The following is a 23,299-nucleotide window of genomic DNA, read 5'->3' as shown; positions in this document are numbered from 1 at the left end:
GTTGTAGTCATTCGCAGCTGAATATCAGGTCACCCCCGGCTCTCACAGCATCTTCCCTATCTGAATAGCTTCAACTCCCCACTAGTCCTTCACTTGCACTTTACTCATCCACAAATCTTTCATCCTCGCTCAAATTAATGGGGAAATTGTCGCTTTCTCTGTCCGAATCTCTCTCACTTCATGCGGCCATCATTGTAAACAATAGGGAACTTTGCGTATATGTTCAATTGACTATGTCACGCTACTTCCGGTAGGGGCAAGCCTTTTTTTTATCAGATACCAAAAGTTGCGATCTTTGTCGTCGTTGTTCTATACTAAATCCTTTCAGCAAAATGATCAAGTATGACAAATAGAATAGATCTGCTATCCCCGTTTAAATTTTAAAAAATTCATTTCAGTAGGCCTTTAATACATATGTTTTGGTTTTGCCCATCCCTGTGCAGTTATTGGACTGACATTTTTAATACTTTGTTTTTGGTAATTGGCAAAAAGATGGAAAGAAATCTGACTATTGGGGGCAGCCCCTCGTTATCTTCTGTTAGCAAATCCAAAAAGAACTTGGTAGCATTGACTACTTTGTTGAATAGAAGACTAATTGTGCTAAATTGGAAGGCTGCAGTGCCTCTCTGCCACACCCACTGGATTAAAAATTTTCTGTATTTCCTTAAATTGGAGAAAATTAGGCTGACATTATATGGTTGTTCTGTAAAATATGTAAAAGAGACTGATGTCAAATTTAACCCCGATTGAAAAGTAATTGAAAGGTTGATGAGCCTTTTGTCTGCTGTTGTGTATTGCTGCACCGTGTTTGGGACATTCAGGAGTGCAGTTGTCTGTGGCTTCTAGGGTTGCCCCGATACCAACAATTTGGTACCGGTACCAAAATGTGTATCGATACTTTGATACTTTTACAAATAAAGGGAACTGCAACAAATGTCAATATTGACTTTTTTTAAACAGAAAATCTTACACTACATTAAACATTCACAGTCAAATAACTTTACATGGTTAATATATAAATTAAAAGGCATTAAACACATTGGGCTTTTCTTGTTGCACTCAAAGAACAATTTTCCTTATTACATAAAGTCTGCCATAATCAAGGATTAGTTAGAATAGACAAGCCGTAGAAAATGGATAGATGGATAAAACAGACAGTTTTACTACATTATATTAAATTATTCATGATTTATGGTTGCCACTCCTTGTCTGTGCTTTAACCTCTTAAGGCCCAAGCTGTTTGTTTACATGCTTTTTTTATTTCTCTTTGCTATTTGGGCTATTATTGGACCCTAAATAGAATAAAAACTAAAACTCATCTTTTGATACAATGTACCTAGTCCATAAGTACACAAATGTGTACTTAATGTGTAGTGACATGCTCATTTTTATTTTAACACTTTTTTTTTTCCAAATTCCATTGTATGATATACTCTTCTGACACCACCAGATAGCAGTATAAGTGTCCACATAAGCGGCATAAGACCCCAATTCAGTAGTGTACACAATTATGGAAATAAGTGAAGTGTGAAGTGAAGTGAATTATATTTATAAAGAGCTTTTTCTCTAGTGACTCAAAGCGCTTTACATAGTGAAACCCAATATTTAAGTTACTTTTAAACCAGTGTGGGTGGCACTGGGAGTTCTTGCCCAAGGACACAACGGCAGTGACTAGGATGGCGGGAGTGGGGATCGAACCTGGAACCCTCAAGTTGCTGGCACGGCCGCTCTACCAACCGAGCTATACCACCCTAAGAGCTAAAAGGTGCTGTCCACGCATGTGGCCACTAAGGCCTTTAGAGATTTTTAAGAAAAATACAATTATTAATAAGTACTAAAAACAAAACTATGGATAAATGTACACAGATAAGCCATGCAACAGGTAAAAGACACATTTGTTCACGACAAAACACAAATTGTAGCAATTTGTTACAAATTTTAGTCATTTAACTTGCATTGGTTGACGTTAGATGAGCAATTTTAACTGCGCTAATATTTGGCATCAAGCCAAGCAGCTGTGTGCGCGTCTACGTATCCATCCATCCATCCATTTTCTACCGCTTATTCCCTTCGGGGTCGCTGGAGCCTATCTCAGCTACAATCGGGCGGAAGGCGGGGTACACCCTGGACCTACATGTTATATATCTACATGTTATATATCTACATGTTATGTATCTACATGTTATATATCTACATGTGCACAACAGGGGAGCTGATTAACTTATGAGAGTAGCATGTGTGTGTTTGCGAGAATGTCAACGTGTCGGCTGAGTAACGTCAGTGAGTGAGTTGGCGAGTAAAGAGTGAGAGAGAGGGAGCGCTTGCACTGCGCAGTAAAGTCATGAACGGGTCCGGTTGTGTCCTGCAAAACTAATAATAAAGCAACCAGATTGTCATTGACTGCCACGCATTCGCGGAGCTTAGAAGACCCATTGCCGGGTAAAGTGAAGGGTGTTACTCTCGAACAAAACATCCACCCTGGAAGGAACCTTTGCCCTGTGCTCCTCGACTACGGTTTGCACCGGAGCCGAACAGCAGGACAGGTGTAACAACTACAATATTACCTGTCACTCTTTATAACACCTTGTGCAGGTATGAATGCTTATTATTTAATTGTTTACCTAAGTTTGAAGCAAAGGTGGTAATACTAATCGCCACGTTGCAAGGCGTGTTTTAAAGCAAGACTGGCAGCGCAGCGACTCCATTAAAAGCGTCACCTTTATCGTTAGTTTTGAAGCCTAAATACCTCCATATTGCGCTTCATGAAACAGTAGAATTGTATTTTTTTGCCATTCTACCACTCCCTTTATTATTGCTTGTACGCCCTTTGTGTGTGCGTTTTGACACACTCAACATCATGCGCCTCGGCTCTGTAGTCACCGTTGCATCCGGATAAAAGAACGGTACTTTTCAAAGGTAGTATAGTACTGATTTCAATTGATTGGTATCGCAGTACTTTATCAGTACCGGTATACCCTACAACCCTCGTGGCTTCATGTCAATATTTGCCTGTACTTATTTGACTGATGCATGTTTTTTTTTTTAATATATAATATTTTATGGGTTACTTGTTTGGCGGAGAAAAAAGAAAATTGGACATGTGTATTTCTGGACTGTATATGTAAAAAATCCAATCAACAAATGTTTAACCAAAAAAAAATCAATAAATAAGAGCACGGTATACCAGGGCTTGATGACCCTGGTTGTCAACAAATACGGGTTCGACTTAGGTCATGCAACTCACCCCGTGTTTCACAGTTTTGGCAGCATGTGCAGCTTTTTTCTTCGCATCGTAATGTGTGAGGATGTCAATGATGGCCATAAAGTACACCTCCTTCTTGACAGCACCTAGCCAGGACAGGTAGAAATAAGTGTCTTTACAGACTAACACGTGTGTCCAGGTGTTTACCACTAATGATAAGAGGCAACAGAGTGAATTCCCTGTAAGAATAAAATATTGAAAACAGAAATGTAAAAAAAAAATATATATAATGGTCTTACTGTCATGGCTCTTGATTGCGTAAACATCAACAGAGGGGTCAAAGTCCCCAGGTTCAAAGAATCCTCCACAGTTGAAAGGGTTTCCTGGGCTGTCTGGAGGAGTCCCAACTGAGCCGGTCAGCACGCCTCCGCCTATCCCGTCGTTCTCAAACTCTTCCTCATCCGCAGTACCTTCCACATCCATCTCCTCCTGCTCGGCTCGATCCACGTCGTGAATCCCCACTAGAAGACTGTAGTCCATGATCTTGAGAGTGGCCAAGAACTGAAACATACAACATTCCTCTCTGTGCCTTCTAAAACAAAATACACAGTTGTCCCTTGTTTAATGCGGCTATTTGGTTCCAGGTATGACCTCGGTACACAAATTTCCGCAGAGGGAGATTATTAATAAATCTAATATTTTCATAGAGCATAAAAAACTGTAAAAACATAAAAATGTATGTTTTTAAAATAGATATATATCCCTCTAAACATTAAATAACATATAGACATTTACACTCCTTTTTACCCAATTTATTATAATTTTCAGTCTATAAACTGTTACTTTTTTCCATCGCTTTGAATCACAATGTTTGGGCTAATTCATGGATATTTCCGGTGTGAAGCAGCACGTCAATCGGTGAAGAGCGGCAGCACATTCCCACAACCACACACACACACCTTGATAGCACACGCAAAGCTGATGTACTAAACTGGTGCGCAGAGGACTGCGTCTCTTAAAGGCCTACTGAAACCCAGTACTACCGACCACGCAGTCTGATAGTTTGTATATCAATGATGAAATCTTAACATTGCAACACATGCCAATACGCCCGGGTTAACTTATAAAGTGCAATTTTAAATTTCCCGCTAAACTTCCGGTTGAAAACGCCTTTGGATGATGACATATGCGCGTGACGTAGCCAGTGAAACAGGAGTATCGGTAGCCCATTGAAGCCAATACAAAAAGCTCTGTTTTCATCTCAAAATTCCGCAGTATTCTGGACATCTGTGTTGGTGAATCTTTTGCAATTTGTTTAATGAACAATGGAGACTGCAAAGAAGAAAGTTGTAGGTGGGCTCGGTGTATTAGCGGCTGGCTGTAGCAACACAACAAGGAGGACTTACTTGGATAGCAGACGCGCTAGCCAACGCTAGCCGCCAACCGCATCTGTGATTGGGTGAAGTCCTTCGTCGCGCCGTCGATCGCTGGAACGCAGGTGAGCACGGGTGTTGATGAGCAGATGAGGGCTGGCTGGCGTAGGTGGAGCGCAAATGTTTTTAGCATAGCTCTGTGAGGTCCGGTTGCTAGTTGCTAAGTTAGCTTCAGCGTCGTTAGCAACAGCATTGTTGAGGTTTGCCAGGCTGACAATTATTAACCGTGTAGTTACATGTCCATGGTTTAATAGTTTTGTTGATCTTCTGTCTATCCTTCCAGTCAGGGATTTATTTATTTTGTTTCTATCTGCATTTGAGCCAGATGCTATCACGTTAGCTCCGTAGCTAAAGAGCTTCGCCGATGTATTGTCGTGGAGATAAACGTCACTGTGAATGTCCATTTCGCGTTCTCAACTCTCATTTTCAAGAGGATATAGTATCCGAGGTGGTTTAAAATACAAATCCGTGATCCACAATAGAAAAAGGAGAGAGTGTGGAATCCAATGAGCCAGCTTGTACCTAAGTTACGGTCAGAGCGAAAAAAGATATGTTTTGTACTGCATTCTAGTCCCTCACTCTAACGTTCCTCATCCAGAAATCTTTTATCCTCGCTCAAATTAATGGGGTAATCGTCGCTTTCTCGTTCTAGCTGCGTTGAAAACAATAGGAAAATATGAGGAAGCGAACAACTGACTACGTCACGCTACTTCCGGTAGGGGCAAGGCTTTTTTTTTTTAATCAGAGACCAAAAGTTGCGAACTTTATCGTCGTCGTTCTCTACTAAATCCTTTCAGCAAAAATATGGCAATATCACGAAATGATCAAGTATGACACATAGAATGGATCTGCTATCCCCGTTTAAATAAAAACAATTCATTTCAGTAGGCCTTTAAATGAGCAGAATAAGGAGCGCAATCTATTTAGCGTGTCTGTCTTCATGAGTATGCAGAACGCCGATAATCAGAACGCCACAACACTGGGAGGAGTAGATGCAAATACAACTATTTAGCACGCACTGTGATCGATCAAGACTAAAACTCAACTGAAACGTTAATTTGCGCCATTGCTGTATTTAGCACGTGCAAACTGACAGTTACACACACAGTTGTGAGAAAGGAGATGATTGCACTGCAGCTACATTCTACAAATATAATGAAAATATATGGACTGTCAAAAATAAAAAATAATAGACATTTTGTCTTTTCAGCAATATCCTTTTATAATTTTATAGCTGCTGGATGACTTAACGGGCTGATTAAAACAAGTTGTTGCTTTTTGGTGTCTGCTGGTGTTTTGTCATATAGTATACAGTTGTGCTCATAAGTTTACATACCCTGGGAGAATTTATGATTTCTTGGCCATTCTTCAGAGAATATAAATGATAACACAAAAACCTTTCTTCCACTCATGCTTAATGGTTGTGTGAAGCTATTTATTGGCAAACAACTGTGTTTACTCTTTTTAAATCAAAATGACAAAAGGAAGTACCCAAATGACCCTGATCAAAAGTTTACATACCCCAGTGACTTTAATCTGATAACATGCACAAAGTTGACACAAACAGGTTTGAATGGCTAATCAAGGTTCCAATCCTCACCTGTGACATGTTTGTTTGTAGTTAATGTGTGTGTATTAAAGGTCAGTGAGTTTCTGGGCTTCTGACAGACCATTGCATCTTTCAACCAGTGCTGCACAGATGTTTCTGGATTCTGAGTCATGGGGAAGGCAAAAGCATTGTCAAAGGATCTGCGAGAAAAGGTAATTGAACTGCATAAAACAGGAAAGGGGTATAATAAAATATCCAAAGAATTGAGAATGCCAATCAGCAGTGTTTAAACACTGATTAAGAAATGGAAAATTAGGGATTTAGGTAGACCAGCAAAGATTTCAGCCACAACAGCAGGGAAAATTGTTCGAGATGCAAAGAAAAATCCACAAATAACTTCAGCTGAAATACAGGACTCTCTGAAAAATTGTGGTATGGCTGTTTCAAGATGCACAATAAGGAGGGACTTGAAAAAAATGGGCTGCATGGTCAAGTGGCCAAAAAGTTCAATTTTGGTCTCATCACTCCAAATTACTTTGTTCCAGAAGTTTTGAGGCTTGTCTCTGTGCTGTTTGGTGTAATGTAAGCGGGATACTTTGTGACATTTGCGCAGAAATGGCTTTCTTCTGGCGACTTATGAGCACGACTGTATATATTATTAACGAATCTCCTGTGTGAGAAAAAACATTTCAGTATGTATTTTCTTTCATCTAGAGCTCACATTCGCAGTTAGTGCCAGCCTCTCCCATGAGGGCACCTTCAGCATGCTAAAAACAAAAAGTGCTTGCTGGACGGCTTCTAAAAATGCCCATAAAAACAGGTGCATGCCGGCTGCGTTTTTTGAAAACATAGCAAAAAGCCACAGATGGGAGCATGATAACATGAACGTGCAGTAAATAATCGAGTGGCTTTGTGGTAAAAGCCACGTAGTACACTCAAAATCCTCATTTAATTAAGGCGGTCTCCCTACTTTTCAATTATACACGCAGTCTTAATAGATCACTCACAACATGCACACTAATAATGCACACAGTTTTTTTGTTTCCACATGCTGTTTAGCTCTTGGTATTTGGATCTTAGTAGATCAGGCCCTTAGTCTTGGAACGTCTTGTATCTCGTCTTTTGACATCGCTCATGTCAAGTGCTCTCACCAATGTGGAGATGTGTTATTGATGAGGAAGGAGTTTGAAGAAGAAATGCCTCAAAAAGTTGTTCTGCCAAAAGTTGGTCAACTTGCTTGTCACGGCGAAGGTACATTAGCGAGAAGATTAGCCGCAGTGTTGTTGTTAGCATTGTTTACTCTTAACCCGAAAACAAAAGTCTATGGAGCCAGAACAAGTTTTGGTACTGAATAAAAAACTAGGCGCTGAAGAAAAAGTTGTATTGACACTAAAAACAGAAGTATATAGTAAGTATTGGTATAGTGAAATGATTAATTGAAAAATAAATATATTTTTGTGGACCTTTGTTGTTTCAGCTTCATTTTTTTTTCAATGCCACTCTCCAGGTTTTTTACACTGTTATGTTTGTATTACAGGTTTTAACTTTCAACTTTGCGTTTTTCGGATTAATTTCCTTTTTTTCCACTTCCAACTTGCTGGCACTTTTTTCATTTGGGGGAGGGCATGTGGGGACAGACCAAGAACTTACTTCATGGTTTTCAGGAGTCTACATAATTTTAATGAGTATTTGTTATGCCTGTTTGTTTCCCAAATATACGTTTGTGCGTGTGTTCTTGTATTTCTACCCTTCTTGAGACATCAACAAGGAAAAGTACCTTCCATATGAGGACCGGTGAACAAGTTAGGACCGAAAACATGGTCCCAATACGGAAAACCATTGCATCTAATAGAGAATGTCTCATTTGCACTCCTGGTGGTGATCAAAAATTAGGGTGGTCCCAAAAAGGAGGGATTTTTCAAATTGACTGTGTGTCAGTTTTAAAAGTGCGCCCTCTCTGGTCAACATATGAAATAACAAGTGTGTGTAAAAATTTGAAGTGCTCCCCCTCGGGCCAACATATTTAATAACAAGTGTGTGTAAGAAATTGAAATGCGTATAGGGATGCTGTTTGTTAGGAAATTATCGAGTTCGAGCCCATTATCGAATCCTCTCATCGAACCGATACCTTATCGAATCTCTTATCGAATCCAGATATGTTGTTGTGTGTGCACTGAGTTCCAAAAGCCATAGATGTTATATGACTGGGCCGGCACGCTGTTTATATAATAAATGATAAATGGGTTATACTTGTATAGCGCTTTTCTACCTTCGAGGTACTCAAAGCGCTTTGACAGTATTTCCACATTCACCCATTCACACACACATTCACACACTGATGGCGGGAGCTGCCATGCAAGGCGCTAACCAGCACCTATCAGGAGCAAGGGTGAAGTGTCTTGCCCAAGGATACAACGGACGTGACTAGGATGGTAGAAGGTGGGGATTGAACCCCAGTAACCAGCAACCCTCCGATTGCAGGCACGGCCACTCTACCAACTTCGCCACGCCGTCCCTCTATATCAGGGGTGGGCAATTAATTTTTACAGGGGGCCGCAACCCGAGCACTGCTGGAGGGCCACACGACGATATTTCAATTATATTTTGCTCAATGTTATTTTTTATATACCGTAAGATAAATAATGATGATAATAATAATAATAATTAATAATAATACTAATAATTTAATTTAACCAAATTTTATACAAAAGGAGATTGCTTTTGATGGTTTTATTTTTATCACTGTTTTACACAACACTTCCTGATGTATTATACAATGCAAGAATGTCCATTTCTGCACAGGGTTAGTTTCTGTCACGTTATCCTGCATTATCCAACATTTTTCCCCGTCAGATTTGGACAACCATCTGTTGTTAAAAATCGTTTTTAATCATATTTATTTATATTGTTTTTTATATTGGTTTTATATGTAATTATTTTTCTTTTTATTCAGTCATTGGTGGAGCTAAGGATAATATTTGAATATTGTTTTTAATATTGTTGTGCAGCACTTTGGAAACATTTTGTTGTTTAAATGTGCTATATAAATAAAGTGGATTGGATTGGATTGTCACACCTGCCAGCTTGTCCCATTTCAGTCCTAGCATGTCCAAACACGCATTTACCTATGTGAACAAGTCATTACCTGTGGTTGTCTCTTTAATTGACTGCATGGCTGCCAGCTCCTCCGTGATTTGAAGAAGATGAGCAGCTGGGCGGTGTCACGTACATCGCAGCTCTCATCCAATTAAAGCCAGCGAAAAACAGTCCAAGTCTCCGGGCATCCAGCGCAACAGAGTCCAATAAGCACTCCTTAATAAACTCTCCGTCAGAAAACGCCTTACTTTTTCTGGCGCTTTTGTGAGAAATGACGAAACTTGTCCTGACAGCTGCATCTCTGGGGCTGTGAAATTTGGCAAAAAGTCCTTGTTGGGTCCTACTACTACTACTACTATTTACTACTAAAAGTCCTACTTGGCAGTCCATGTCTTGTTGAAAACACGCCATTCGTCATCAACTTTTCTTTTTTCAGCGTCTCATCACTTGTCGCTCTGCACCTTCCCTCACAGGTTACACCCGGACATACGCCCATAAATAACACTTTTCAAAATAAAAGCAGCAGTTGTATTGCGCGCACGACATAGATGTTTTTTAAACTTTATTTTGTAATTTTTGATTGCGTTGTTCAATTCCCCTCACAATCGCACACGCGCATACGTCCACACGGAAGTAATACAAATAACGCTTTTCAAAACAAAAGCAGCACCGTTGTATTGCACACTTGATATAGATACTTTTTTTAAATGTATTTTGTAATTTATGATTGGCCTCATGCGGGCCGGACAGGGACGAACAAAAGGTCGGATGCGGCAGAATGCCCAGGTCTGCTCTATATGGAGGAAAAGCGGACATGACTGAGGACAGCATGCGGCCGTTATATGGTGAAGGTTTCAGGTGAGACAGGACGCTAAAGTGAGCATATAGTGCTGCTATGTGCGCTGTAAATAAAAAAAATTGCCAACAAACAGATCACCAACATGGACGAGGTGCCGCTCACTTTCGACATCCCTATGGTCGCAAAAATACGGTATAGTGGCTTTGATAACGGGAACTGCTTCTCCAAAAGGGATTCGAATCCATGGAATCGGTTCTTTTCTTATCAAACAATCTGGAGAACCGGTTTCGAACATCATCCCTAAATGCGCCCCCTTTGGCCAAAATGTTTTTTTTTTTAAATACAATAAATATGTATATAGAGACATACTGTAATAACGAAGCAAATAATGAAGATTAAAAAACAATTACCAACAAAAACATTCCAAAAAAAAAACAAAAAACTAAAAGCTTACCTTTTTTATATTTGTATAGTATGTATATATTTTTAATGTTGTAAATACACATCTTTATATATCTAGAAAGGGTGGTCCTAAAGAAGTAGGCATTTTTCGGAGGTCTCAAGAAGGTAAAAAATGCAAGAGTGTGTGTGTGTGTGTGTGTGTGTGTGTGTGTGTGTGTGTGTGTGTGTGTGTGTGTGTGTGTGTGTGTGTGTGTGTGTGTGTGTGTGTGTGTGTGTGTGTGTGTGTGTGTGTGTATAAAAGGCATTCAATTAAATGACTTTGTAAAAAAACAAAGTTCGGTTCATTATTTTGCTTTTTTTTATTGAACAATTGAATATAGAAAAAGAACAAATCTCTTTTATTTGTATTTGTTAACCTGGTCTGAACCATTACACTCTGTGATACATGTCACAGGGGGACGGCGTGGCGAAGTTGGGAGAAGGGCCGTGCCAGCAATCTGAGGGTTACTGGTTCAATCCCCACCTTCTACCATCCTAGTCACGTCCGTTGTGTCCTTGAGCAAGACACTTCATCCTTGCTCCTGATGGGCCTGGTTAGCGCCGTGCATGGCAGCTCCCGCCATCAGTGTGTGAATGTGTGTGTGTGAATGGGTGAATGTGGAAAATAGTGTCAAAGCGCTTTGAGTTTTTTTAAAAGGTAGAAAAGCGCTATACAAGTACGACCCATTTACCATAGATAGATAGATAGTACTTTATTGATTCCTTCAGGAGAGTTCCCTCAGTAAAATTAAATGTCTCTGCTATGAGCGCTGAGAGAGCTCAAAACTAAATAAGTTGAAAGTGGAAAAATAAAATAAGTGAATGTGAAAAACCGAATGTTGAAAATAAAAACCCATAATACTTTAAAAAAAAACAACAACAAAAAAAACGTTTTAATAAACTGGGAGGGTGGTTTTGGAAAACAACAGTTATTTAAACTTTACTTTTTTTTTTTTTTCTCCAATTCAACATTTTATAAGAACAATACTTGTCAGTACAATTTTTTCTACAATACCAAGGTTTTTTTTTTAATACCAAAACTTTATGGCACAGTTTTGGCTCCATATAAGTCCCGCTTGTTGAATATCTTTATCGATCACCACAACATAATAATATACAAATACAGCATTGTAATACATCCATCTATCCATTTTCTAACGCTTGTCCCTTTTGGGGTCGCGGGGGGTCTGGAGCTTATCTCAGCTGCATTCGGGCGGATGGCGGGGTACAACCTGGACAAGTCGCCACCTCATCACAGGGCCAACACAGATAGACAGAAAACATTCACACTCACATTCACACACTAGGGCCAATTTAGTGTTGTCAATCAACCTATCCCCAGGTGCATGTCTTTGGAGGTGGGAGGAAGCCGGAGTACCCGGAGGGAACTCACGCAGTCACAGGGAGAACATGCAAACTCCACACAGAAAGATCCCGAGCCCGGGATTGAACTCACTTAGTGCATGTGCCTCGTACTGTGAGGCACATGCACTAACCCCTGTTCCACCGTGCTGCCCGCATTGTAATACATACAAGACATTTATATAAATAAGACTTAAGTTTAACACTTACTTTATGCCAAAACTTTCGAATAATATTCAATGAAAAAAAAAAATAAATCGGTGATGTATTGAAGCCGCAGTATTTGAAGTACAATGTGGTGAGAGTCGATTGTACTTCTCGAGTCATACTTGTTTAGCGATACACACTTCTTCCTTCAAAAGTTAAGAGTTTCATAAATGGTTGCATCACACAGATGTAGTAAACAAAACAATTGTTACCTCAACATCCCGTTTTAGCTTCTCCAAAAAGTATTTCTTGTTGTCGTCTCCTATTTGCAGTTTATGGCCTTCGTTGAGGAAGTCGTTGTCTTTAAAAGTGGGGAGCTCTTTTGCCTAAGGAAGGTGGAAAATGTCAAAGACATGAGTGATTGGGGAGCAATGGGGAATTATGTCTTTTGACAAAGTAAGGCCATGATACAATTTAGGGCCTTTCCACCAAATTTTTCAAAACAAACTAACACTTCAGTCTCTTTTTCAACTCTAACTTAAATACACATTCAACTGATTAAAACTGTGTATTGGAACAACACAGGACACTTTATTTCACTTTACCTTCCTTATAATGTATGGCCTGTTCGCTAGTGATGGGTAAATGTCGCCTGAGTGAGTTAGGCACACTTGACACTGCAATGACACTGTGTTATTATCTGAAATATATCTATCTCAAATTATATCTTCTAACTGTAACAACCCCAGAGTTCTGTTCAAATCTATTAACACTGTCATTGATGTTTCAAATCTGTTGGTTTTGATGCTTCTTTTGAATTCTGTGAAAATTGTCTCCATTTTTTCACTGACAAAATCTTGTCAACTAGAGCCAGTTTATCTCACCCTTCATATGACCCTTCTGTTCCTCTGCATTTCTCTTCTGTTTTCCATCAGTTTGAGCCGGTGTCCTTTTCTTTTTTAAATGACACAGTTAGTCATATGAAGCCCTCTGGTTCTCCTGCAGATGCCCTCCCACCTCGCCTGTTTAAGGAGGTACTTGGCACTATTGGATCAAGTGTCCTTAACATTATCAATATTAGCCTCTCTTCTGGAATAGTTCCAGTAGAGTTTAAACATGCAGTGGTACGACCTCTACTTAAAAAACCAAGCCTCGACCCCTCTCTCCTCTCTAACCTTAGACCTATCTCTAATCTTCCATACATTTCCAAAATATTAGAGAAGGTTGTCTACAGTCAGTTGTTGCCCTTCTTAGAGGATAATGGTATCACTGAGCGGTTCCAGTCCGGTTTTAAAGCCCTCCACAGCACAGAGTCAGCGCTTCTAAAAGTTTTTAACGATATCCTCCTGTCAACTGATTCTGGTAAATATGTTGTCCTGGTGCTTTCTGCTGCGTTCGACACCGTCGACCACGCCACCTTAATCACTCGTCTTGAGAACTGTGTGGACATTAAGGGCGCCGCCCTCAACTGGTTCCGGTCGTACCTAACAGACAGGAGTTTTTGTGTAAAAATAGACAGTTTTATGTCTTCCACAGCTCCTTTACCACATGGGGTCCCCCAGGGCTCAATTCTTGCCCCAATCTTATTTGCGCTTTACCTTCTCCCTCTTGGTTCTGTTTTTAGGAAGTACGGTATTGCATTTATTTTTATGCCGATGATTGCCAGATCTATTTTCCTATGGCACAAAATAAACACGGTTCAACGTCTCATTGACTGTCTGCACGACATCAAAGCCTGGCTTTCAGCTAACTTCCTGAGCCTAAATGAAGACAAAACAGAAGTTATGTTGTTCGGTCCAAGTTGCTCTCCCTCCCCCAACGTTGACCTCTGCACTCTGACCCCGTATCTCAGCGACTGTGTCACAAACCTGGGGGTAAAGTTCGACTAAGATTTTAAATTTTAAAAAAAAATCAGCAGCGTCATATAGGGTCGAGTATCGAGTATCGATTGGAACCGGGACTAACTTTCCGATTCTCCCGGAATCGTTCAAAAGTTTAAATTTCGATTCCTATTTTCGATACCCAGTCCGCCGACTGGAAAAAAATATGTCCGCCGAACCGGAAGATGAAACCGCTCTACACCAACGAAGAAGCGCCCACCGCCGGAAGTGTTAGCATAGCCGAGCGAGTCAGTCAAGCTCAAGCATGGATAGCGGGCGTCGGCGGTCGAAAGTGGGGCTTTACTTTACAAAAAAAAAATGAAATAACCGCGAAATAACAGAGCCCTATGTCCATCAAGAAACGAGTGGAGAGAGAGCTGCAGATGTACCAGGACGTTCCACCGATACTTATGTCTGACGACCCTGCTGCATGGTGATGGTCCGGTGGAACCAACAAAAGACTTATCCTTTGCTGTCTGATCTCGCTTTCTCCTATTTATGCGTTCAAGCTTCTTCCACACCCAGTGAACGTGTATTTTCCACAGCAGGAGACACTATCTGTTCAGAACGCTCACGCATCCTGCCTGAGAAGGCGGATATGGTCATTTTCCTAAACAACAACTGTCTCTGATTTTATACTGTCCCTGCTGCTAATCTGGACTGGGTTTTGCAAGTTGTTTCTTATTGTTTATTTGCTTTTCTGCACCAGGTTAGCCCATCAGTGGGAGCACGGTAACATTTTTAAGTACCTGCAGCATCATACACTTGTGTGTGTAAATGTGTTTTCATGAGGTTTCCTGCAGCATCATACACTTATGTGTAAATGTGTTTTCATGAGGTTTCCTGCAGCATCATACACTTATGTGTAAATGTGTTTTCATGAGGTTTTCAAAAATAAAGCTCTCTTGAGGAAAGTGTACCCCTGGGAAAATGTATTCATAATTTATAATATTTATATTCAAGTTCATAGATTTGATATTTATATTTTAGTTGAAAACAGCCCTCTGAGGAATTTATAGTAAAGTTCATAAAAAGTTAATATAATTAAAATTGATGGAGAATGTCAAACTATTTCATTCAGAAAGACTGTAGGTTAGCTAGCTCATTTAAAATATCCTAAACTTTTTTTTGACCCTGCCTCTTAAAAGAATCGGAATCGAGAATCGCCAGGAATCGGAATCGGAATCGTTCAAATTCAAACGATACCCAACCCTAGCGTCATACAAAAAAGCTTTTATCAATTACGCCAAATAGCGAAAGTGAAACTGCTTCTATCAGGACATGATCTCGAGAAATTAATCCACGCCTTTATCTCGACTCGTCTAGACTACTGCAATGCCCTGTATGTAGGCATTAGCCAGGCCTCCCTCGCCCGCTTTTAGCTCGTGCAGAACTCTGCTGCTCGTCTGCTAACACAGACCTGCAGACGTGAGCACATCACCCCTATATTAGCGTCCCTTCACTGGCTCCCTGTGCGTTACCAAATCAATTTTAAACTCCTTCTATTTGTTTTTAAATGTCTAAACAACCTCGCTCCAACATATCTCTCCGACCTTCTTCAGCCTTACTGCCCCACCCGATCCCTAAGATCAGCCGATCAGCTGCTACTGACGGTCCCTGACACAAGGCTGAAGCTTAGAGGTGACAGAGCTTTCGCCGCTGCTGCTCCCAAGCCCCAAGCTCTGGAACGACCTACCTCTGAGTGTTAGACAGGCCTCCTCTCTTCCTGTTTTAAAATCTCTCTTAAAAACATACTTTTATTCCATCGCTTTTAACACTGAGTGATATCCATCCTGCTATGGCGCCCCATAATACACCTGCTGTGAACCTGTTTTTATTTTCTATTTATTTTATTTAGTTATTTTTTATCATGCTCTGTTTGTGTTGTGTTGTGTTTGCTCGGTTCTCGTATTATCTTTTAACCTGCCCATTGTACAGCACTTTGGCTACCCCTGTGGTAAATTTTAAATGTGCTTTATAAATAAAGTTGATTTGATTTGATTTGATTTATTGTTTCACAGTGACACAATCTGCTGGATTCAAAGAAGAGTCATTATATTTGACCTGCTAATAGAATTCATGGTTAGCAAATTTTATTGAATTTTTTTGTTATAGCTGTGCGAAAAGGAATATGAAAAGGGCAACTTTGGTCAATGAGCCAAATGATAAGCAGGAAAAGAAGAATGTTTACCTTATTTGGCGCTATAAGATCCAAATGATCCCACACTATGGAATTTCTACCTTTTCCTTGTTCTATTCAGATCAACGATGGCGACCAAAAACAATGTCAAACGCAGCGAGCTACTTCAACTACTTTCAGTACAACTGGTCACAAATAAAGAGCTTCCTGATAAACACCGTTTGGTGCTTCACAGTCAAAAGACACAGCACCTGTATCGTCATGTTTGACACACACACGAGGCATCGAAAGACACAGTATCACTTTTTGTGTTTCATAATCTATTAATGCTTCAGGATCATTTTACCCATCACTATTGTTCACCGTGTGACTTGTAGAATATTCATTTTTCAAAGGGGGTATTGTGTTAGAGCAGAGGTGTCAAACTCAAGGCCCGGGGGCCAGATCTTGGCCCTCAAACACCTGGAAATGATATGCGTCAATAAAGTACTTAAAATTTTCTCACTAGATGTAATTGTTTTTTTTCATTTTGACAGAAAAAATATATGTACTGCTTGAAATTGCATAACTTTTAAACTGTAATAGTATCCAATATTGCAACACATATTACAGTATATTATCATACCTTCCAAACATGTTTTTGTCTAAATAAAAATACTTAACTTTACAGCAAACTACCCATCAAATTAATAAAAATGACAATACATTTTACGTTGTTCTTTACAGCATATTACTGTAAATTGAAAAAACTACTACCGTATTTTCCGCACTATAAGGCGCACCTAAAACCCTCCAATTTTATCAAAAGCTGACAGTGCGCCTTATAATGCTGTGCGCCTTATATATGTACCAATATTGAGCCACAACAAACCTAAACTTCATTTTCATAAAGTTTAGGTCTCGCAACTACGGTAAACAGCCGCCAACTTCTTTTTCCTCGTAGAAGAAGAAGTAAGCAGCCGCCAACTTCATTTTCCCCCGTAGAAGAAGAAGTTCTTCTTCTATGGTAAGCAGCCTCCCCCGTAGAAGAAGCGCACGGTGCATGCTGGGATATATGACGTTTCATTTCCATTTCTGTGTTTATGTAAAGACCCCAAAATGGCTCCTATTAAGAGACACGCTTACGACGCAGAGTTTAAACTCAAGGCGATCAGTCACGCAGTAGAACACGGATGACAGAAGGCGAACACACGTTCACCAAGACAGGGAGACAGCGCCTGACGACATACGCCACTATCTGCCAGTGGATTGTAAATGCCTGGGCTGGTATATCAGTCTCAACTGTGGTCCGAGCTTTCAGGAAGGCAGGAATTGTCACTGAACTGCTAGACAACAGCAGTGACACTGACTCGATTAATGACGACTTCGACGAGACGGAGCCGGGCATTTTGGATGCCGTATTCGCCCAACTGTTTAATTCGGACACTGAAGAAGAAGAATTCGAGCGATTCGTGGATGAGGAATAACTTCATAAAGTGAGCTTTACATGTTTATTTTGTGTGTTGTGTGACATTAACGTTTGAGCAACGTTGAGTTATTGGTATTGTTATTGCTCTGTAGATTGCACAGTACATATTCCGTACAATTGACCACTAAATGGTAACACCAAAATAAGTTTTTCAACTTGTTTAAGTCGGGGTCCACGTTAATCAATTCTGTTGACTGAGCTGCCAGTTTTTGACAGTAAAATCTACGGTTGTTGTTTTTAACGGTGTATTACTGTAAATGGAAAGATGGTACATTTGTTTTAACGGTAGAAAAAATGGCAGCTAAGTTGCCAGAATAAAAAAATAACATTGTATTTTTCTGGCAACTAAGCTGCCAGCTTTTTGCATAACCCCCCCCAAAAAATAAACAGTGGTACTGTTTTTTCCATTTACCGTAAAATGTTGTAAAACATTAAAAAAAACATGATTTTACAGTAAACTTTGGTAAATGTAAAGTGTTTACTATAAAATCTACAATCTACTTAAAACAATTTATATAATTAATAATAAAAATCCAGAGGCAAATTCATACAATATTCGCTGTTACAAGCCGCCCTCTGATGACAGCCATAAGTGTATCGTGGCCCTCAATGAAAACAAGTTTGACGTCCGTGTGTTCGAGTAACAGGACCAAGTGGAAACCCATGGATATTGCTTAATAAAAAAAATATTTTAAAGTTAACATTTCCTTTCCTGGGGACATAAATGGCACACATTGGGGAATTGCCCACAAAGTCCTTTTTAAAAGAATGTTTTTTCTAAATAAATAAATAAAGAAAACCGAGGGCATTTATTTGGATTTTATAAAAAAAACTTTCATATACCTTTTCCTTGTCACTGGCTTCTCTTGAGACAGTAGAACCCTAAAACAGGAAGAGAACAGTATAATTAGTATAAAAAAAAACTAACATGCTGAGGATACATAAGATGATGGATGAACATCCACCTTCTAAAGTTTACTCCTGATATGGCAGACCAGAGACATGAATGTCATGGCTGTAAGACTTGGGGCGGTATAGCTCGGTTGGTAGAGCGGCCGTGCCAGCAACTTGAGGGTTGCAGGTTCGATCCCCGCTTCCGCCATCCTAGTCACTGCCGTTGTGTCCTTGGGCAAGACACTTTACCCACCTGCTCCCAGTGCCACCCACACTGGTTTGAATGTAACTTAGATATTGGGTTTCACTATGTAAAGCGCTTTGAGTCACTTGAGAAAAAGCGCTATATAAATGTAATTCACTTCACTTCACTTCACTTAATACTGTAAAATCTTACAGCTTATGTCTTTATAGACAGACATCCCTTAGGTCTAGCGCCCCTGGTACCATGGCTAACATCTGTAAACTTGCAGCATTTCTCTCATTCAATTGTTTATGGGGCGTGTGTGTTTTTTGTAGGCATGTGCCAATCGATCGGTATTGCACGATTTTGTGAAAAAGTATGTGATCAAGCATTGCCGATTAAAGGCCTACTGAAACCCACTACTACCGACCACGCAGTCTGATAGTTTATATATCAATGATGAAATCTTAACATTGCAACACATGCCAATACGGCCGGGTTAACTTATAAAGTGACATTTAAAATTTCCCGGGAAATATCCGGCTGAAACGTCGCGGTATGACGACGTATGCGCGTGACGAAGTCAGAGTAACGGAAGTTATGGTACCCTGTAGAATCCTATACAAAAAGCTCTGTTTTCATTTCATAATTCCACAGTATTCTGGACATCTTTTGCAATTTGTTTAATGAACAATGAAGGCTGCAAAGAAGACAGTTGTAGGTGGGATCGGTGTATTAGCAGCGGACTACAGCAACACAACCAGGAGGACTTTGTTGGAGCGCTAGCCGCGCTAGCCGCGCTAGCCGCGCTAGCCGCGCTAGCCGCCGACCTCACCTTGACTTCCTACGTCTCCGGGCCGCCAAACGCATCGGGTGAAGTCCTTCGTTCTTCTGCCGATCGCTGGAACGCAGGTGAGCACGGGTGTTGATAAGCAGATTAGGGCTGGCTGGCGTAGGTGGAGAGCTAATGTTTTTAGCATAGCTCTGTGCGGTCCGGTTGCTAAGTTAGCTTCAATGGCGTCGTTAGCACACCATTGTTAACCTTCGCCAGCCTGGAAAGCATTAACCGTGTATTTACATGTCCACGGTTTAATAGTATTGTTGATTTTCTATCTATCCTTCCAGTCAGGGGTTTATTTTTTTTGTTCCTATATGCAGTTAAAGCATGATGCTATCACGTTAGCTCGTAGCTAAAGCATTTCGCCGATGTATTGTCATGGAGATAAAAGGCACTGAATGTCCATTTCGCGTTCTCGACTCTCATTTTCAAGAGGATATAGTATCCGAGGTGGTTTAAAATGCAAATCGATCGGTTTAATCAAGAAATTGGTGGTGTCGATATTAAGGGTAGTATCCTTGTATGATCGATACCAGATTGATCAGATCGATATTTTTTATTTCTCAGTCATTTTGTTGTTGGTTGTGTTAATGTTTTCAGGGAATAATTCCCTGTACACAGGGGGAATTAAGAGGGCAAAAAACAAAGGATTTAAATGAGTAATAGATACCGTATTTTTTGGACTATAAGTCGCAGTTTTTTTTCATAGTTTGGCCGGGGGTGCGACTTATACTCAGGATCGACTTATGTGTGAAATTATTAACACATTACCGTTAAATATCAAATAATATTATTTAGCTCATTCAAGTAAGAGACTAGACGTATAAGATTTCATGGGATTTAGCGATTAGGAGTGACAGATTGTTTGGTAAACGTATAGCATGTTCTATATGTTATAGTTATTTGAATGACTCTTACCATAATATGTTACGTTAACATATCAGGCACGTTCTCAGTTGGTTATTTAAGAGTCATTTAACGTACACTTATTCAGCCTGTTGTTCACTATTCTTTATTTATTTAAAATTGCCTTTCAAATGTCTATTCTTGGTGTTGGGTTTTATCATATACATTTCCCCAAAAATGCGATTTATACTCCAGTGCGACTTATATATGTTTTTTTCCTTCTTTATTATGCATTTTCGGCCGGTGCAATTTATACTCCGAAAAATACGGTAGTAGTTTTTACTTTTGTTTAGTTATTGTGCATTATTGACTTTGTTTTGATCAAACAATACAAGAGAATAAGGAACTAGTTAAAGTATTGTGTTGATATTGTTAAACTGTCAAAAGCACTCACTTTGAAAAATGTACAGTTAATAAATGTGATCGGTATTGGCTGAGCTCAGTCATGAATGATCGGCAGCATAAAACCTTGACTGGAACATCCCTTGTGTTTGGGCATATGCTGCTTTTTTGTATATATGGGATTGTAGCCAGATGTGTCCCGATAACAGCTTTTTAACTTCCAGTATTGGAACCTTGAGAATTAGGCGATACCGATATTGATTCGATACGTTATCAGCAGGAATCATACTTACCTTTTATTTTGTAATGTGGAATGTTAGAAAAGTCTTGATTAAGCGAAGTTACAGAGAACTATGTTAGTTATGAAAAACACTAACCTACCGTAAATTCCAGACTATAAGCCGTTACTTTTTTCCTAGGCTTTGAACCCTACGGCTTATAAAAGGGTGCGGCTAATTTAGGGATTTTTCTTCACTGACAGCTGGCTATAAAGTATAGTTTAGAAAAACAAACAAACACATTGAATAGGTGTGTTGTTGTTTGTGCTATGGCGCCATCTTTTGGAAAAGTTTGTGCTGCAGGTGCTGCAGTGGCGGCATTGCCCTTCTGTTTAGACATTTATTTTCTTTTTAAACCAACCGTTATGTACATATGCCAGTCGGTCTTCTAGCTGTCCATAGCGTTTCTACTGGTATGGATTCTTCATTTATCACTCCAAGCAATGTTTGTAAGTTTTACAGCTTAACTAAAACAATTTTTACTTACTAAACCGTCCCATGTGTGACAGCTATAGGAGTGTTTTATGCATATTTTTATGTGCTATGGTAATGTGATGAAGCTAGCGTCGTTAGCATTAGCTACTATGCTAACACGTGTCTTTGTTAGTATTAACAGTTTTGTAAATTCACCAAAACTTTGAGTCAGTTTAGCTGATTGGAGAGCTACCTTCTGCAGCTAATGGGTCCATGACGATGACTTCTGTTTTGTTTGATCAGTCGTTTTACTGGCGTGTGACAGGCACCGTTTGGAAACAATTAAGGTATGTAAATTAGCATTTACAAAATGCTTCTGTGTACATAACTAATTCCACAAAGTATCTATCGGCGCTTTATGCTCTGGCACGATTAATATATGGAAAACAATTTTTTCCCCTAAAATGTAGTAGGTGCAGCTTACGGTGTGCTCTATAGTCCGAGAAATTTGGTATTTGTTAATAACCATCTGGAATGGATTTATGCTGTCTTTAAGTTGACGTGAAATGGTAAATGTTTTTTACCATAAAAAATTCAAGTTAAACTCATGACGCAGTAAGTTGAATGGCGCAGACACATTTGTTACTAGATGCTTTCTAACACTGCCTTACATACTTTGTATATGTTAAGTAATAGGCAACTATAGTTATGTGATGCTTGTTTATATTTGACAAATGTGCGGTTTTTCGAATACAATATGGGACTCTTTTTACTTATGACTATCTTGTGTGTTACTGTGTGCTTAGCTGTCGTGTAGCTGCTCGCTTCTACTGTTAACCTTTTGTAAATGCTTTGACTAAAATACAAGACAAGACCAAGTTGTGTGCTTATTGGGAGGGCATTTAGATGTTAACTGGCTGTCCAGCTTTGCACAAGTAAACATGCTGCAAGACTGCTTGTATCGGAACTCATATCGGAGATATTAGATGGACCAATGTCCAACATCAGTATCAGTGTGCAACACCCGTATTTGCAGCATTTCTAATTTGCAGCATTTTCTCGTTCCATGTGTTGTATGGAGCGTAACAATGTTTGCCCCTGTCAGCCACTGTAGAAAACAGCTCGTAACCAATTCAATATGGAAGACAGAGAGACCATTTTTTGGCTCGTTTTGAAATACTATGTGAATAAAATTATTATGGGATAGAAATCAAACTGTTCTGTCCTGGAGTAAGATACAATTTCAGAGATAAGTCTGAATTTATTTATTTTTTAAGCAATCCTGTTAATTACAATATACAGTTAGAGAACTAGCACTTCCATACACAATATTATAAAAGGGTAATCGGATGTTTCAAAATCTTACAGTGCACTTGTAAATTTCAACACCTATTTATCAGGCAGGCTAGTGGCCCACATCTACACTCACTCTGTGGCTGACCTATTATTACTGCTGCGTTCTTCTGCATTCAAAATCGTAGACGTAACAGGCAGACACATTGGCCCAGTGGCAGAAATACCTTCAGGTCATATTTGCGATGCACAGTGAGGTGATGACTGAATACATTCCGGGTCACGACCATATACGTCTCCACCCCGTCCACTGTTAGCCTGTACATGCCCAGGAACTGAGGCAGCAGTGTGTTGCCGTGACATTCCACTATAAACTGGAGAGAGATAAGAAAAGGAGACAAAAAAGTGACATCATCTTGTCAGTGCGAATTTAGTTGTAAAAAAAAAACACCCAAAAACAAACATCCATAAATCTGTCTGTAAATTGTATAAACTGTACAATACAGTGTTTCACACAAGACTGCAATATATTTGTAGGTTGCGGATAGATGACATAATTAAGGAATGGTCACGTTTGCAGTTTACAGTTTAAAAAAAAAAAAGCTAAACAAATATATTTAAAGTTACCTCGGG

General features: G+C 39.6%; 1 protein-coding gene across 1 annotated transcript in view; it reads right to left on the bottom strand.

Moving 5' to 3' along the window:
• LOC133633900 (phosphatidylinositol 5-phosphate 4-kinase type-2 beta) overlaps positions 1–23,299 on the bottom strand; it is a 60,531-nt gene that overhangs the window by 17,278 nt on the left and 19,954 nt on the right. Inside the window, exons 5-9 of the mRNA XM_062026698.1 lie at positions 22,894–23,040; positions 18,361–18,399; positions 12,302–12,415; positions 3,502–3,763; positions 3,245–3,348 (exon numbers count right to left, since the gene is read on the bottom strand). Of these exons, the coding sequence (XP_061882682.1) occupies positions 3,245–3,348; positions 3,502–3,763; positions 12,302–12,415; positions 18,361–18,399; positions 22,894–23,040 (666 nt within the window). The remainder of the gene's footprint in view (positions 1–3,244; positions 3,349–3,501; positions 3,764–12,301; positions 12,416–18,360; positions 18,400–22,893; positions 23,041–23,299) is intronic.

The sequence above is a fragment of the Entelurus aequoreus genome, linkage group LG18 (genome assembly GCF_033978785.1).
Source record: "Entelurus aequoreus isolate RoL-2023_Sb linkage group LG18, RoL_Eaeq_v1.1, whole genome shotgun sequence".
In the NCBI taxonomy this organism is placed as follows: Eukaryota; Metazoa; Chordata; class Actinopteri; order Syngnathiformes; family Syngnathidae; genus Entelurus; species Entelurus aequoreus.
The sequence above is the reverse complement of the archived record's forward strand: the minus strand, read 5'-3'. Positions and strand labels throughout refer to the sequence as shown.